At 47.3% G+C, this 15,410-nt stretch overlaps 1 protein-coding gene across 1 annotated transcript in view; it reads left to right on the top strand.

Annotated features, from left to right (window-relative positions):
- Positions 1–15,410, top strand: part of LARGE1 (LARGE xylosyl- and glucuronyltransferase 1) — a 590,826-nt gene that overhangs the window by 282,619 nt on the left and 292,797 nt on the right. Inside the window, exon 4 of the mRNA XM_029205397.1 lies at positions 7,581–7,663. Within this exon, the coding sequence (XP_029061230.1) occupies positions 7,581–7,663 (83 nt within the window). The remainder of the gene's footprint in view (positions 1–7,580; positions 7,664–15,410) is intronic.

Raw genomic sequence — 15,410 nt, 5'->3', positions numbered from 1 at the left:
GTGGGATCTTCCTGGACCAGGGCACGAACCCGTGTCCCCTGCATCGGCAGGCGGACTCTCAACCACTGCGCCACCAGGGAATCCCCGGTTGTAAATCTTAATGTGTGTGATAGCCTGCTCCCTCCACTGGAGAAGCCGACTGTGAACTGGTCATGAAGGACTTTGAACTAGGATGCCGTCTGGCCCTTTCTCACCCCCACCACTACCTCCCTGGCCCATTTCATCTCCAGCTTCATGTGCCGTGAAGCACACCCAGAGATGGAGTTTCACGTGCTGACCATCTATGAAGGCATGTCCGTGGGGCCAGCCACTGAGGATGCCGTGGGAGGGTCATTGGCTGCAGCTGCCCCGGGAAGGGGCCGACCCTCAAAAAGGCAGCTCTTGGCAAGGAGGCTGTTCCTAGCAAGTGGGGCAACGCACACCTCATGAAAGGGGCCTTAGGCAGCATATCACGGAGTCCACTGCACTTGGGTTATTGCAGTAGCTTCCTGACTATTCTCCCTGCTCCCACCTTCCGTGCTTGCTCCCCCCCCCCCCCCCCCCCGTATGTGCCCACTCAGAGCATCTGTTCTTAACTGGCAGTTTGAGTGATCCTTTTAAAATTTAAGTTAGATTGTGCTGTTTCTCGGCTTTGAACCCTCCAGTAGCTTCTCTCCTCACACATAGGAAAAGCCGAGTTCTTAAGGATGCCTGGGAGCTCTAGGAGAGCTGCCTCACGGACTCCAACTTTCCTCCCTGCTGTCTTTCCCAGGCTGCCTTTCCACAGCTCCCTATTCCACAGGCGGCTGCCTGGTATCTCAGGGTTGTTTCCGCTGCCTGGGACACTCTGCCTGGACACCCAGAGGCCTCATTTCCTGACCTACGTCCGATTTTTGCTCCAGTGTCACCTTCTCAGGGAGAGTTGTCCAGACAACCCCACTTTAAAATCTTAGCCCTTCTCACCAGCTGCCTATCCACATGCCGCTCTTCCTCCCCTGTGTAATTTTTCTTCCTAGACTCACCATCGTCTAGCATTCTATTTAGTTTAATTATATGTGCCTTTGTTTGTTTATTTTCTGTGTCCCGTGATGGGGGGCAAGGATTCAGTCTCCTTCACTTGCTGCTGTATCCCCAGCAGCTACAATTGAGCCTGGTACATAGTAGGTGCTCAGTCCACGCTTGTAGAATGATTGAGTACTTGGCAAAGGTGTGTAGACTTTTGGGGTCAGGCCGGTCATCCATTGGCCCCATAGATGGGATTGTGATATATGTCAACTGTGCTGGATACGGGGCTATATTTAGACAACCCACCTGCCCCAGGCATGGGTTTACCCTAATAATTAAACTCTTCTTGACCCACCCAAAAATCAGTCTCACCCTTTCACATGTCTTCCACGAAATACTTGGGTTTCTGATTCCTCAGCTTATCATGCTCTTCATAACACAAGAAAACCCACCCTAAAGCAGACCAGGAATATGCCGGTGGGGATGCTGGGAGATCATTCCCCTGTTGTCCATTTATTGGGCCTTGGCCACGGAGGACGCAGTCACCACCCCCTGGAGGGTTGGCCCATCCCATCCTCTCACCGGGCCCTGTAGGCCCTGCATTCCACCTGCCCCCTTACGCAGCCCCTGATGACTTGGCTTCCATTATAGTTGGAAGGGGTCTCCTTCTGTTTTCTACAGGGTTGAAATAATTTTGTCTTCTGGGTCGGTGGATCAGTATTTTGAGGGAATAGACAGAATTCGGTCAGTGGTTTCCTGAGAGAGTAGAGCCTGGGCAGTTTGTAAGATTATTTTAGGTGGCACGTTAGCAATATATTTTTAAAAATTTAATAGTTAACATGTGTGTTACTGAGCCGAGTTGTGTGGGTCGAATGGCAGGAGTCTGAGTTCTTCCACCCCTTTGCCTCTGACTGGCTGAGGCCTTGTACCAGTTACTCATTTGCTCTCACTTCCTTCCTCTTGAATTTTGGAAAATCCTGGGTATTAGGAAAGCTCTGTATATAGAACTTCTAAATCCCTCTTTTTATAAAGGAGTCACCGAGGATCAGAGAGGTTAGGTCGTTTGCCCAAGGGCACCCAGGTGGCCAGAGGCAGAGCTGGGCCACTGTCCTGATTTCCAGGGCTTTGCTTTTGCGCAGGAGAAGCTGCGTCCCGTGTTCTCCTCCCCTGGCCTTTTTTCATCACTCCGGAAGAGTCGTAAATTCCAAGGCGGTGGGAGAATGAGGTGGCTGTGCGGGAGCAGTGCCTCTGCTTGTCTTGTAGAAGCGGGGTGGTGCTTCCTCCTGGGAGAGTATCGGAAACAGATTCTGCGAAGACCCCTCCTCCTCTCCCAACATAGTCACAGCTGACATCTGTGGAGTGTTTAACCGGAGACAGTCTTCAAAGTGCTTTACACACAGAGCAGTTCTCAGGCGGAGTCCCTGGACCAGCAGTATTGGCGTCACCTGGATTCGGGGGATCCTCAGGCCGCTGCTCTGAACCTCCTGAATGGGGAACTCAGGAGGAGGGGCCCAGCGCTCTATGTTAGCAAGCCCTCCAGGGAGTCTGATGCACGTTAGACTTTGAGGACCACTTTCCCTCAGCAACCCCTTGAGGGTAAGTAGTATTATGTTCCTGTTTTACAGACGAGGAGGTTAAAGCCAGGGGATGATGAACACCTTCTCGTTATGCTGTGTATGCAGTCGGTCACATGAACGAGCATCAGTTCAATAGTGCACCTACTTGCACTTACTTGTCTGATCCCCCCAGCTACACAGTGGAGTGTCCAGTTTGATCTCCATTTTACAGGTGGGCCAGTGAGGCTCAGGGATGTTAAGCGACTGCTCCAAGGTCACACAGCGACTCAGCTTTGAAGTTATGGCTCAGACCCAGGTCTCTTCACTCTCGTTGGGTTTTCCCAGCTAACTGGCTCCTGCCTCTGTCACCAGCTGTGTGCCTCTCCCTGGCTGCCATGGGAGCATCTGTCCTCTGGGAGGTCCTGCCTCTCCACCCCCCGTTCCAGCAGCTGCAGTCCAGAATCTGGGCCGAGCCTGACTCCCCCAGCCCCTCCGCACATATGCCAGCGTTTAAATAGGTTTCCCCTCCCGCTCCCAAAGGCTCCCGGTCATGAGATGCTTTCACTGCGTTGTGCCCCCAGGCAGAATGCCTGGCCTTCAGGGCCGCTGCTCATGGGGTCGCTGGTAGACACATGGCTGGCTGGAGTGTTGATTAGTTCTGCCCTATGGGGATTTCTTCCTGTTGGGGGGCAGTTCTCTTTCAGGTTACATGGAGACTGGCAAGCACACAGTTATAAGTCCCTGCTAACCTTGAATAGCAGCAGTGAGTATTGCCCTGGTCTCATTACTAGAATGCCCTCTCTTCCTGGAAGCTCTCCCTGCCTCTGCTCGGTCTGGGGTGCTGCTGGCTACTCTGGGGGCAGGGACGCCGAGCTTGCCACCACAGAAGTCTCTGCAGTCCCTGCTGGGGTTGTCTGGTTGGCTCTTCCTCTCTCTTCACTTGACCCGGGGGATGAAGGCTGATCGACATTTTGATCCTTTGAGCCCAGCACAGTGCCTGGCACATCAGTCTCCAAAAACACTCTGCTCATGTCTGAATTCTTCCTGCAGGCCCTAAAAGTAAAGGTCACTCACTTGACCCCAGTGGCATCGGGAATGAGAGCCTAGCTCTGGCACTCTAACCTGTATTTTGGGTGCAGCTTGCGGCACTGTAACTGAACAGGAAGCTTTACTGGCTTCCTTAGAAAGAGCCTTGTGGTCCCTGTGTCTGAGAATTTTGTATAGAGCCGTAAAGTTTTGTTTTAAGTAAATTTTTTTTTTTTTGGGCTGTGCCACACGGCTTGTGGGATCTTAGTTCCCTGACCAGGGATCAAACCCCGGCCCCGGCAGTGAAAACACTGAGTCCTAACCGCTGGACTGCCAGGGAATTCCAGAGTGCCTTAAAATTTCTACCTACAATTTATCCATTCTCAAGTGCTCTCCTGCCTTGTTTTATTTTAGGGATCGGTGATATATCTGTGGATGCTCCAAAATCATCTGTGGTTCCCTTCCAGCCACCAGGACAAATGGGGTGCTGAGGGAGGATCACTGGAATTTGGTCTGGTCTTGGCAGGAAACAGGGGGACGCTCACAAAAGAGGTGGAGAGGGTTTAATGCAGGGTTAAGGGGAACCAGCGAGGGTGGTACAGCTCCCACGAGGGAGTCACTACGACCCCTGGGCCCGAGAGGTGCAGGCAGGAGGCCCTGTGGAACCCAGCAAGAAGTGGACATAAAGGGGGGGGGGGCCTTTGGACTCCCGCTAGGGTCTCCCATTGACCAAACTCAACCAGGAACCAGAAGCAGGAGGAACCCAGTTAATTCGGTCTAAAAAAATCAGGCTCTTGGGGCACCAGAGCCAGTTGGAGAGGGGTAGAGAGTGTCTAGAGGAGCCAAGAAGAGCATCGTCGCACTACTTGCAGACTTTTTGACCAATAAAGGCAAGTATGACATCTACCAAGTATAGGGCAGAAGTGGACCAGTGGTCACAGAATCTGATGTTTAGACCCTTCCCCTTGGGAGTCGGAATGTCCATGTATCTGTGACCACCTTTAAGCCACTACATTGAGAAACATGAAAACCTGGACTTCATAGCTTCAGACCAGAAAGTTCTCATGGTAGGACCATGTGTGCACCCCTGCTCTTTCAAGGAACCTTCATCCCTGTTCCCGGACTGTCTCCGCTCCTACCCCAAGCCCTGCCTCACTCCTGCCATTCGCTTCTGCACCCACAAAATTTGGGACCACCCCGAACTCTTCCAAGCGCGTGTTCGTGACACTCCAATTTTCTGCTTTCCTGGGTAGCAGCGCTCTGCCGCAGCGGCTCCAGAGGAGGAATTTATTCATGGTGGCAGGTGTACTGGATGAAACTAAAGAGATTGGAAAATTATGTAAAATGTTTGAGAATGTGCATGCTCGTGCTTACATTTAATGGGCCCATTTGAAAACGTCCCTGAACCCTGAAGCCAAGACAGAGTTTGACATCTCGTGGAGGCCAGGTGTTTAAATATTTGCAATTCCAAAGAGCCTGATTCAGCGTGCTTTTACCATTCTCATCCCCGCCCTGGTTATGTCTACCATGTGCAGGCGTTTCCCTATCTGTTTCCTTCATGATTTAAACTGTGACAGTTGCATCCACATTACAGGCTTTGATTCCGAGTCTTTTGGAGATATTATCCGGAGATAAGCGGGGCTGTCATCATTTTACAGGTGGAGAAGTTGAGACGTGCAGAAATGAGTTTGAGAAAGGTGGCTTTGGTGCCCCGTGAGATCTTAGCCTCCCCCACCCCCTCCCCATCCCGAAAACCTGGACCTTTTGCACAGCATCATTGTCTTGGTGGCATGCCTCCTGTGCATTGTAGCGTGTTGAACAGCATCCCTGGCCGCCACCCACCGGATACCAGTAGCCCTGCACACCCCCAGGAGTGACAACCAAAAATGAGTCCAGACATAGACGCCCGTTCTGGGGGAGGCAGAGCGGAGTAAATTAGCCCCTGTTGAGAACTACCGCCTCCCAGCAGGGTATTTTAAGATCTTGAGCATAGGAGACTGTTAATTGGTCTGAGATGGGGCCAGGGCACAGGGTGTATTTTTTAAATCTTTTGTGTGTTGCTGATGTACCACCAGCAGGGTGAAGAATCTCTTTTGCAGAATTCCAATCCCATCTCTCAGCCTGTTTCTTGATCTATAATACTGAAATAGTAACACTGTACTTGCCTTGTACAGCTAAATCTGGCAATCTGTGTGCTAAGTACAGTACCTGGAATGTAATAATTTGCTCAATAAATATTAGCTCTTAGTGTGGTGATTATTCGTCTCCTTTATCTTCCCTCGTCCTCCTTCTTGATCCCCAGGTATAAGTCTGGAGGAGGGACCCTGTAGCCCTGATCCAGGAGTCGGGGTTTGTGTATTGAGTGTGGGGTTGAACATGTCAGGGAGCCAAGGGCACAGAAGATGGGTCAGACAGGGTAGAGCCTGGTACACAGGGCGAAATGGGGTTCTTCAGGACGGGGAGAGGGGCAGGTGCAGGGGTGAGAGGCTCTGAGAATCCCGCAGCTGTGGGTGAACCCGTGATTTCAGGATTTCTCGAAATGAGGATCTGGGTGACACTGAGGTTCAGCTTCTGGCATTGAGAGTGGGTAGCCAAGGTGCAGTGAAGCTCACTGGAGTTGAAGCGGTCTTGGAAGTGCATTCCAGGCTCTTGGCTGGTTTATCCTTGAGGTGGTTAAACTTCCCTTGGTGATGTCAGGAGGCACGGTGCTGAAAGTAGGTCTGGGGAAGCCTGTGTGGCAGTGACCAGGATGTCAGAACTGCACTGCAGTTGGAAGTGGCTCATGAGGATAGCAGGGAGTCTGGGAGCTGTGCCCTGGGAGGAAGGGCCATGTGTGTGGTTCTGAAAACAAAGAGGCACCTATCAAGACCTCTCCCTCGAATTTCAGTATTGGGTGCCCTGGGGAACATATTGGTTCTGCAGTACTCCCAGGACAGAGCAGGGCTGGAGTGGGTGTTAGTAGGCAGGTTTCAATTCGAGGGAGGCTGTGCTTTGGTAAAAGGACAACATGGAGAGGCAGGAACGCCCCGTTTCTTCCAGCTGTTCTGAGAGAGGCTGGGCAACTTCCTAAAGGCGATGCCCTAGGGCAGTACTTTCCAATCTTTGTCAAGTGTGGCTCCCACAGAGGATGTTGATTGTATAGTACAAGGAGGTGAATAGGAAAAATTGCTGGCAGCAGAGGGCAGCCAAGCCTGAGGGGTAGCCCTGCCTGGTTGCCTGGAGATCTCACTTGAAGAGATGACTGTCTTGGTCGCCTGTAACTCATTTCACGGCACACCAAGGTGCCAAGTCACCCCGTTTGGGAAGCTTAGCTCTTGAGGACGTTTTTGTTATGAGTGGACTGCAGTGTGCTGTATTTCTGCACGTGGCATAGTTCCCTTCCGTGACATCCTGCAGGACACGTGTCATGCGCCTCATGTTACAGTGATTGGTTAATGGACAGACTGGGGCCCATTGCTCTCGAGTGCTTGGATGAGATGACCCATCCTCGTCCCATTGATTCTGCCAGTCTTCGGTTCCTTGAATGGCATCCCAGCTGGGGCCCATAGGTGTTTGTTGGTCCCTCTGCTCTGTTATCAGGTTACCCCTGACCTGAGACATCTTGTGAGAACGTTTCCCAAACTCTGAGCCACCACGTCTCTGTCTGAGATCCCCGATTGTCAGTTCATCCTTTCAGGGCGTATTACTTTCTCTTCTCTTGTTACCAGTTGTCACGGTCTGCAGACGTGGGGGCACGGGACTCACTGTTTACCTGTTCAAGCCAATTGCCATTTCTCTCATCCCCAAAATGTAATTGAAAAGAGCCTTAATGGTTTGCAAATGACGATAGCTCCGTAAACCGATTAAAAAGGCCTTCGTGAAACTGTCTCGAGTTATTCTTCACAGCTGCCGCCAATGCTTTTTGTGTCCCAATGATCCCAGCAAGAAATAAGGGCACTTTTTCGTGCGGTCCAGAGCGCCAGCAAAGTCCTCTTCCTCCATCTAACTGCTCCCCCTGCTTTCTTTGCTTCCCAGACAATCCACGTTGCCATTGTCTGTGCCGGATACAACGCCAGCCGGGATGTTGTCACCTTGGTGAAGTCTGTCCTGTTTCACAGGTAAGCGTGACTGTTGTCCTCTGTGGGCTCACGTGTGTAGCTGTCAGCCTGTGCCTTTCCTCCAGGAAGGGTTAAATAAAAGCAACATTTCTCATCAATCATTTAAGCTGCCATGAAAATGTAATTATTGTCTGAAACCCTGGGGAGATTATCATGTTAATAATGTTTAACAGCAGTGATGAGGGGCCCTCTCCCAATGTTTAGAATTGTAGCTCTTAGACCTTAAGGGACCTTCAAGGACACTCCAGATTTGCTACTTCAGTTTCTTCATTGCCTTCCCCTACCTGACACTCACCATACCTCCATTTACACTTCCCTGTTGACAAGTTGTGTTATGGACTGAATTGTGTCCCCCTAAATTGTATCTGTTTGAATCCTAAACTCCAGGGCGTCAGAATGTGATTGTATTTGGAGATAGGGCCTTTCAAGAGGTAATTAAGTTAAAATGAGGTCATATAGGTAGGCCCTAATCCAGTATGACTGAGGTTTTTATAAGAAGAGAAGATGAGGACAGAGGGACAGCCGTTTACAAGCCAAGGGGAGAAACCTTAGAAGAAACCAACCCTGCTGACACCTTGATTTTGGACTCCTAACCTTCAGAACTAGAGAAAATAAATTCCAGTTGTTTAAGGCACACAGTTTGTGGCATTTTGTTATGGCAGTTCTAGCAAGCTAATACAGGATGCTTATTCTATTCCAGTGTAGCCCATCCCACCTCCGGGTGTTTCTGACCATTAGACAGTCCTGCCTTATGTCAAACTGAACTTTTCCAACTGGTAGATTGTGTGATGAAGTCCATTGGTGCTAGTGCATCACCATGGAGACAGTCATACAAAGGATGGATTCCTCTTCCACCTGGAAATGACAGTCCCTCCTGAGTCCTCTGTTCTCCAAGTTAAACTCCTGCCATTTGCTTTTATAATGCTTTTTCATGGCACTTTTCTTCTGTCCCCTCACTATTTTGATTGATATCTAGTTATGTTCAGAGTGTATCCAGAACTGGGCCTACAGCTCCAGCCAGTGTCCTTGGGCTCTGCTCTGACATGCTTCCTTACCAAGGGTTTGGATGAAGCTCATCCATAGCTGCAGTGAACAGCATGGGAATATATCAGATAACCACAGCAAGATCCAGAAGGGTCTTAGCAGTAGGAACAGTCATGAAAAGCTCCCACAGTTTAATTGAACAGTGATCAATGTAAAGGTTTACACCCAGATCTGTCAACAGCATAAATGGAGGTGACAGTTGGTGGACACCCAAGACATACCCACCCTGCAGGAAAGTGGGATTCATCTTGTGTCCTCTTCCTCTCTCAGTCCCCCAACCAGCCCATCTATCACTGATGCCTTGAGGTCCTCCTTCCTAAGTAATTGTCATTTCCACCCCTTCCCCTCCATCCCCACTGTGACTGTCATAGTTCATGTCTACATGTACTCTCAGCTGTGCTTTCTGTCTCCCTGACCTGTCCTCCCTAATGTCGGAATGATGTTTCAGGCATGCAAATCCGATTTCCTAAAACCTTTCCTTAGCTTCTCCTTGTCGAGGGAAGAGAATCGAATCTCTTTACTGTGGCACACAGACCGTCCGGGATGTGATGTCATTCTCGGCAGTGTTCTCTTTCTCCTCGCTGTGTTTTCACGCTCCAGCAGCACTGATGCGCTGGTAGGTCCCCACCCTCTCCAAGGTGCGCCCTGCCTGTTGTTTTCCTCTTGCTGCTCTCTCTGCCCATTTCTCCCCTCCCCCTGCCTCTCCCTGCCACCCCAGTCTGGCAAACTCCTTTTATCCTTGAAGCCTTTGTGTAGGCATCATTTCTAACCAGAAGCCTGGGTCGGGGCTCCCCTTCTACCAGCCCATAATACCCTGTGTATCTTTCTATCATTATATTTATTACATTGTAATTTATTTATATATTCATGTTATATCTTCTGTAGTAGAATCTGGGGCTTCTGGAGACAGACACCGTGCCTTATTTTTCCTGTTTTCCCAGTATCTCAGCAGAGTACTTAACATGTATTATATGCTCAGCAAGTGCTGGCTTGTTTAATAAGTGAACCTAGGAGACTGCGTTAATAAATAACCTGAAGAGTGTTAATTCAACCAGTTACTTACTAGCCCAGATTTAATTCGACTTCACATTCCGGCCGCCGTGGAGCTCAGTGATGTTCAGCACATCATCTCGCTCCTGACACTTTAGTTTGTATATCGATTAGCTTTTGCTAGGAATCAGTTCACCCCAAAACTGACTTGGTTGAAAACAACACTTCTTAGCTCAGCTGTTTGTACTGAACTCACGTGGCTGGTTCTTGCAGGGCCCCCGGCCTTCCTGCAGTCGGCTGGCAGGTTAGCAGAACATCAGATTCACTGCCTTCTGGAGCAGGGAGAGGTGAACAACCAACAAATACATTACGGGATCAGTTACTGCTAGGGGTGCTCCTTGTAGCTCCCCTAGGGGTCCTCCTTGTAGCTCCGTCCGGTCGCCACTGTGATTTCAGTTGTACATTGGAGGAGGAGATGGGAATGCCGAATGAAGAGGGGCCCTTTCCCGACACCACGGCTTCTGTGCACTTTGGAGACTCACGGTTCTGCAGCCTTCATCTGCCCCTTGAAACCAGGCATTCTGTAGGCTAAGCATCGAATCAGATGAGTGGTTCTCAGCCTTTATGTGTTTATTCCTTGTCTCCACTAAAGAACTCGGGTCCCTCCCTGATTGAAAAAAAAAACCCACTCTTTAGAGAAGAGTATTTGCACGATTCCAGGTAATCGTGCTCTTTCTCGATTATGGCACATTTAAGGTCATAAAACCTAAATAATTCCAATAGTTGTTGAAATCGTAAGAATCCTGTTGAGTATAAACTTTTACTTCTACAGTAGCTGAAGCACAAAGATGTTAAATTTAAAAATAGCAGTAGTGGGCTTCCCTGGTGGCACAGTGGTTAAGAATCCGCCTGCCAACGCAGGGGACATGGGTTCGAGCCCTGATCCAGGAAGATTCCCACATGCCACAGAGCAACTAAGCCCGTGCGCCGCAACTACTGAGCCCACGTGCCACAGCTACGGCAGCCCGCGCCCCTAGAGCCCGCGCTCCACAACAAGAGAAGCCACTGCAATGAGAAGCCCGCGCACCGCAACGAAGAGTAGCCCCTGCTCACCGCAACTAGAGAAAGCCTGTGCGCAGCAACGAAGACCCAACGCAGCCAAAAATAAATAAATAAAATAATAAATAAATTTTAAAACATAGCAGTAGTTTTATTATCAGCTGCTGATGGCATGCCATGCTCTCATGGAGGCATGGGGACTTGAGAAGAAAGTAAACTCTCAGTATGTGGCAGGAACATTCTACACCCCACCTCAGTGACTACTTGATCTCTTTGGACCGAATAGCCAATTAAGTCCCTCCCATCCTTGAAATTCTACAGATGAGAATTATTCTGTGAATTGATATGCTGGTGACAATGATTTGAGATATCAAGACAAAAGGACCTTTGAAAGGCATTCAGCTCAGAAAGCCCAGCTATAAATAGCTTCATTGTTTCCAAAGCACACCGTGAGGATTAACTAGTACTTGATTATAAAATACTTTGACAAATGGAGCACCTTCCTAATGTTAATATAGTGGTGCAGGATGCTTCTTTTGGCTTTCACTGTTAATTACAGTAATTAGATTTATTTTCCAGACAAGATTTTTAGCAAAATTTCATTGAAGGTTTGCTTCGTCACATCAAATCAGTTTTGCTTCTGCAGCATGCTTAGTGACAGTGGGCACACTATATTTTAAAAGATAGTAAAAGTATTATGGGCACTCTTATATGCTGATGCTTGCACTAAAAAATGGCTATAACCTTTTAGAAAGAAAGTTCATAGTATTATGACCAAGACATTTACCCTATGACTGCTTTAGGGAGTCTGTCTTAAAAGGATAATGCTAATTACAGAAAAAAGTTTTTGCAAAATATTGCTTATGATCATAAAAATTCAAATAACACTTAAACAGTAAGTCTAAATAATGGAATGTCCTCTTATAGTAAACCATATTCTTAGTTGGTTGTAAAAAGTATGTCATAACATGGACAAGTGATATTTTATGATATAAGGTGAGTGACAACACAGTTCAAAAACTCATGCATAGGGCTTCCCTGGTGGCGCAGTGGTTGAGAGTCTGCCTGCCGATGCAGAGGACACGGGTTCGTGCCCCATTCCGGGAAGATCCCACGTGCCGCGGAGCGGCTGGGCCCGTGAGCCATGGCCGCTGAGCCTGCGCGTCCGGAGCCTGTGCTCCGCAGCGGGAGAGGCCACAACAGTGAGAGGCCCGCATACCGCAAAAAAAACCCACACACACACACACACACAAAAACTCATGCATAACATCGTTCCACTATATAAATACATGCACACGTGTGGCATGCATACAGATACACATATACATGGTTGAAATACTACAGGGGGTGAAAGAATAGCAAAACATACATGAAAAATGGAATTCTTGTATATTGTGCCTGGGGTGGTAGAAATACAGATGATCTTGGTTTTGTTTTCTCTTTATATATATTTTTGGTCATCTTACTCTGTACCCTCTATGATGAAGAAAAAAGGAGGATGAGAAAAATAAATACAAAATAAATGTGAGCAAAGGTTTACCTAGTAGAAAATAACACAATATGTGTCTGTGTCACCTAGATGGGAGACTATTTGAAGAAAAGTTGGGGGGATGCCTGTAACTGCAAGCCCAGTTGCAGATAAACCGGGAAGTATAGCTGCTCTTCAAGGAAACCGAGCTTTTAGTAAGCAGAGGAAAAAGTATATATATTCACTTAGTCACTAAGTGCTTACCTCCTGGGCAGGAAGGTGGACCAGCTTGTAAACATTTAATATTCGTTTGCTGGGGTGATCTACTTAACTGTTACTCCACAGCCCTGTTGGCAGGAAGAAGCTGGGTGATTTGCCTCACTTTACATGTCAAACAGCTGGGGTTTTGTGTGTGTGTGTCTGTGTGTGTGTGTACGCGCGCCTGTCCTTTTTTTTTTTTTAAGCTTTACTTGTGCCCCTCAAGAACAGAGAGGATAAAACAGCATCTTCGTGACCAGTGTCTGCCTCTAATTGTCTTATTGCTTATTCAGGCTTAAACTTGTTATAGAAGCAGTTTCCAGGTTTTGAAGGGAGGAACCTAGGATTTAAGTAAAAGAAACCAGAAGTAGGTTCTGATTCTGGACTTTCCATCTGTGAGCTGGTGAACCAGCAGGTCACTGTACTTCTTGGAGCTTTGCCTTGCCCCCCAGCCTCTCATAGAGCCCTGTTGTGAATATCAAAAGAGGTAATCGATGTGAAACATTTATGTCTTTTATTTATTTAACAAATAGGAAGGTAGTTCTCATTCTACATCAGGCTGTGTTCTGAGTGTTTTTCAGATATGAATGCATTGAATGTTCATGTAGTTCCATGGTGTGGTTACTGGTATCCCCATTTTATAGATGATGAAACTGAGGATCCATATGTGAAGTCAAGGCTCAGGGTCACAGAGAGGAGGGGCAGGGCCGGGTTTGGACCCAGTCAGTCTAGCTTCAGAGTCTGAGCTCTTGAGAAGTTACCATTTTGAGTATCATTTTCTTATTTTTATTTTCATTCATCATTTTGGGTGACCATGTAGACATTATTATTACTCCTGTGATTTTCATTATCATCCTCATTCCCCCCCAGGTATGTATTTTTGAGGTGATAAGTATAAATAGTGGTTTTAAAGGCCTGGACATTAGTGTTCTAGTAAGACTTAAGAAAATCGCATGGAGGAAGGAAAAGAAAATGGTAACTATGTGAGGCAGTGGATGTGTTAATTCGCTTGATTGCGATGATGATTTCACAATGTATACATGTATAAAAATATCACCTTTAATGTTTTCAAAGTATTTAATGTACACCTTAAATATATACAATTTTTATTTGTCAATTTTACCTCGCTAAAGTTCAGGGAGAAAAACAGCAAGGACTGTAGAAACTGTGAACAGGTAAAAGATCTATGCTCTTTAGTCACGCATGTATATGTAAAACCAAAAAGAATTCGTATAGTTCAGATGCCAAGGATAGGTCATTGTATTTGACCTTCATCCCAACCCTGTACAGTGGCTGCCGTTACTCCCACAAATGGATGAGGAAACTGAGGCTCAGAGAGGTTATTAAATAGCTTGATCAAGGTCACAGGTGAATAAGTGATGTTCCTGGGTTTCTAGCCTTGGCTCCGGCCAACCCTGGAATCCATGCTGCTTTTACTACACCATGAGGCCTTTGATTTGCTCTGTTCTCCCCTGGAGAGCTTTTCTGACATGAATACTGACTTGTCCTCGATTCTTCCCACATTATCAAGGCCACTTGTCCTCCCCCAAACCAAGAACTCACACTGAAAAACCCTCATTCTGGCTGCTATGGTTTTCTGCAGTGAGTTCCATTTACATCTCTCAGTGTAACAGATTCACTGAGCATTCGAGTTGCTGTCACAGGCTCTTTCTTTTTCTAAAACTGCAATTCCATTGTAACCTTAATAATTAAGGATTATTTCAACTCAGCTGTCCTTGTATATTTTAATAAAAAACAGACCTTGGATTGCCTTACAGGGGCTGTGGCACATTCCTGACAAAATAAGAAAGGAAAAGCAGGGAGAAAGCTAGGGTTTAATCATCTTTGCCTCTTTGTATTACCATATTTATTGCATCCCAGCCTGGAACAGGGGAGCAGTTAAGGAAACCAGAGGCAGCAGGAGCATTGCTCATTATGAGCAAAATCTGCACACTGTGGTGGAGATGAAGCATGCACTTGCTCCCTTCTTTGTTAAAAAAGTGTGATCTGGTCTGAATTAGAACAGACCTAGTGTCTGTGTTGCTTGAACCCAACCAAGTGGACCCCATTGTATTTGAAGATGTGTACTCAAGCTTGCCTGTTCATGTAGAAGCCTTTTCTCATGGGCTTAAAGCAGTGCTCCCAAAATGCATACGTAACCGGTGGACTGGTATAAAAGACTCTTTCGGATGTTATCTAGATGTAAAATTAAATAACATTGAATCATATATTAAGAAAATTATTCCTTTTGTGATTTTTCTGAATGAGTTCTTACTGTCTTCAGTTTATGAAACTCATTTTGGCGTAAATATGTTCTTAACATCTGTCTAACTCTTGCTAATTTACCTCTGGACAACAGAGAATAGGATGGAGGCTCATCACCTCTGGCTGATTTGGGGAATTGGAGGCCTCTATCTTTAAAACATTTTTACCTTCCTGAGTTAGGAGTCAATTGCAAAATAAGGCTCAGAAGTGACACCTGGAGAATGAAATACCACCTCTACTGCTGTTAGTCCTGAATCGTGGGATGTTCTTTCAATTGTGAGTTCTTTTTTGGCCTCATGAATTGGGTTTACTTACAGTCTGAGCCAACCGGGACAACTGCAGGCCTTCCCCACCTGGGCAAATGACTTACTGAAAAACGCAGTTCACCAAGAAAGAAGCCCAGAGACAGCTGAACAGACCAGGCCTCAATCCCTCTCCCAAACTCATAGGTCAGACCATCACTCCACATCTCAGGCCAGTAAGTCAGCATTGGGGTGTAAATCACATACCATGAAATTCACTCTTGAAAAGTGGTTTTTAGTACAGTTAGAGTTGCACAGCTGTTACCACTAACATTAGACCATTTTCTTCAACTTGTAAAGAAACACCCATATGTATTAGTAGTCACTCCCCATTTCCCCCTCCCTCCATCCCCTGGCAACC

The sequence above is a fragment of the Monodon monoceros genome, unplaced genomic scaffold, assembly GCF_005190385.1.
Source record: "Monodon monoceros isolate NGI ecotype Baffin Bay Population unplaced genomic scaffold, NGI_Narwhal_1 Super_Scaffold_6, whole genome shotgun sequence".
In the NCBI taxonomy this organism is placed as follows: domain Eukaryota; kingdom Metazoa; phylum Chordata; class Mammalia; order Artiodactyla; family Monodontidae; genus Monodon; species Monodon monoceros.
Note: the sequence above shows the minus strand (reverse complement) of the source record. Positions and strands in the feature narration are given on the sequence as shown.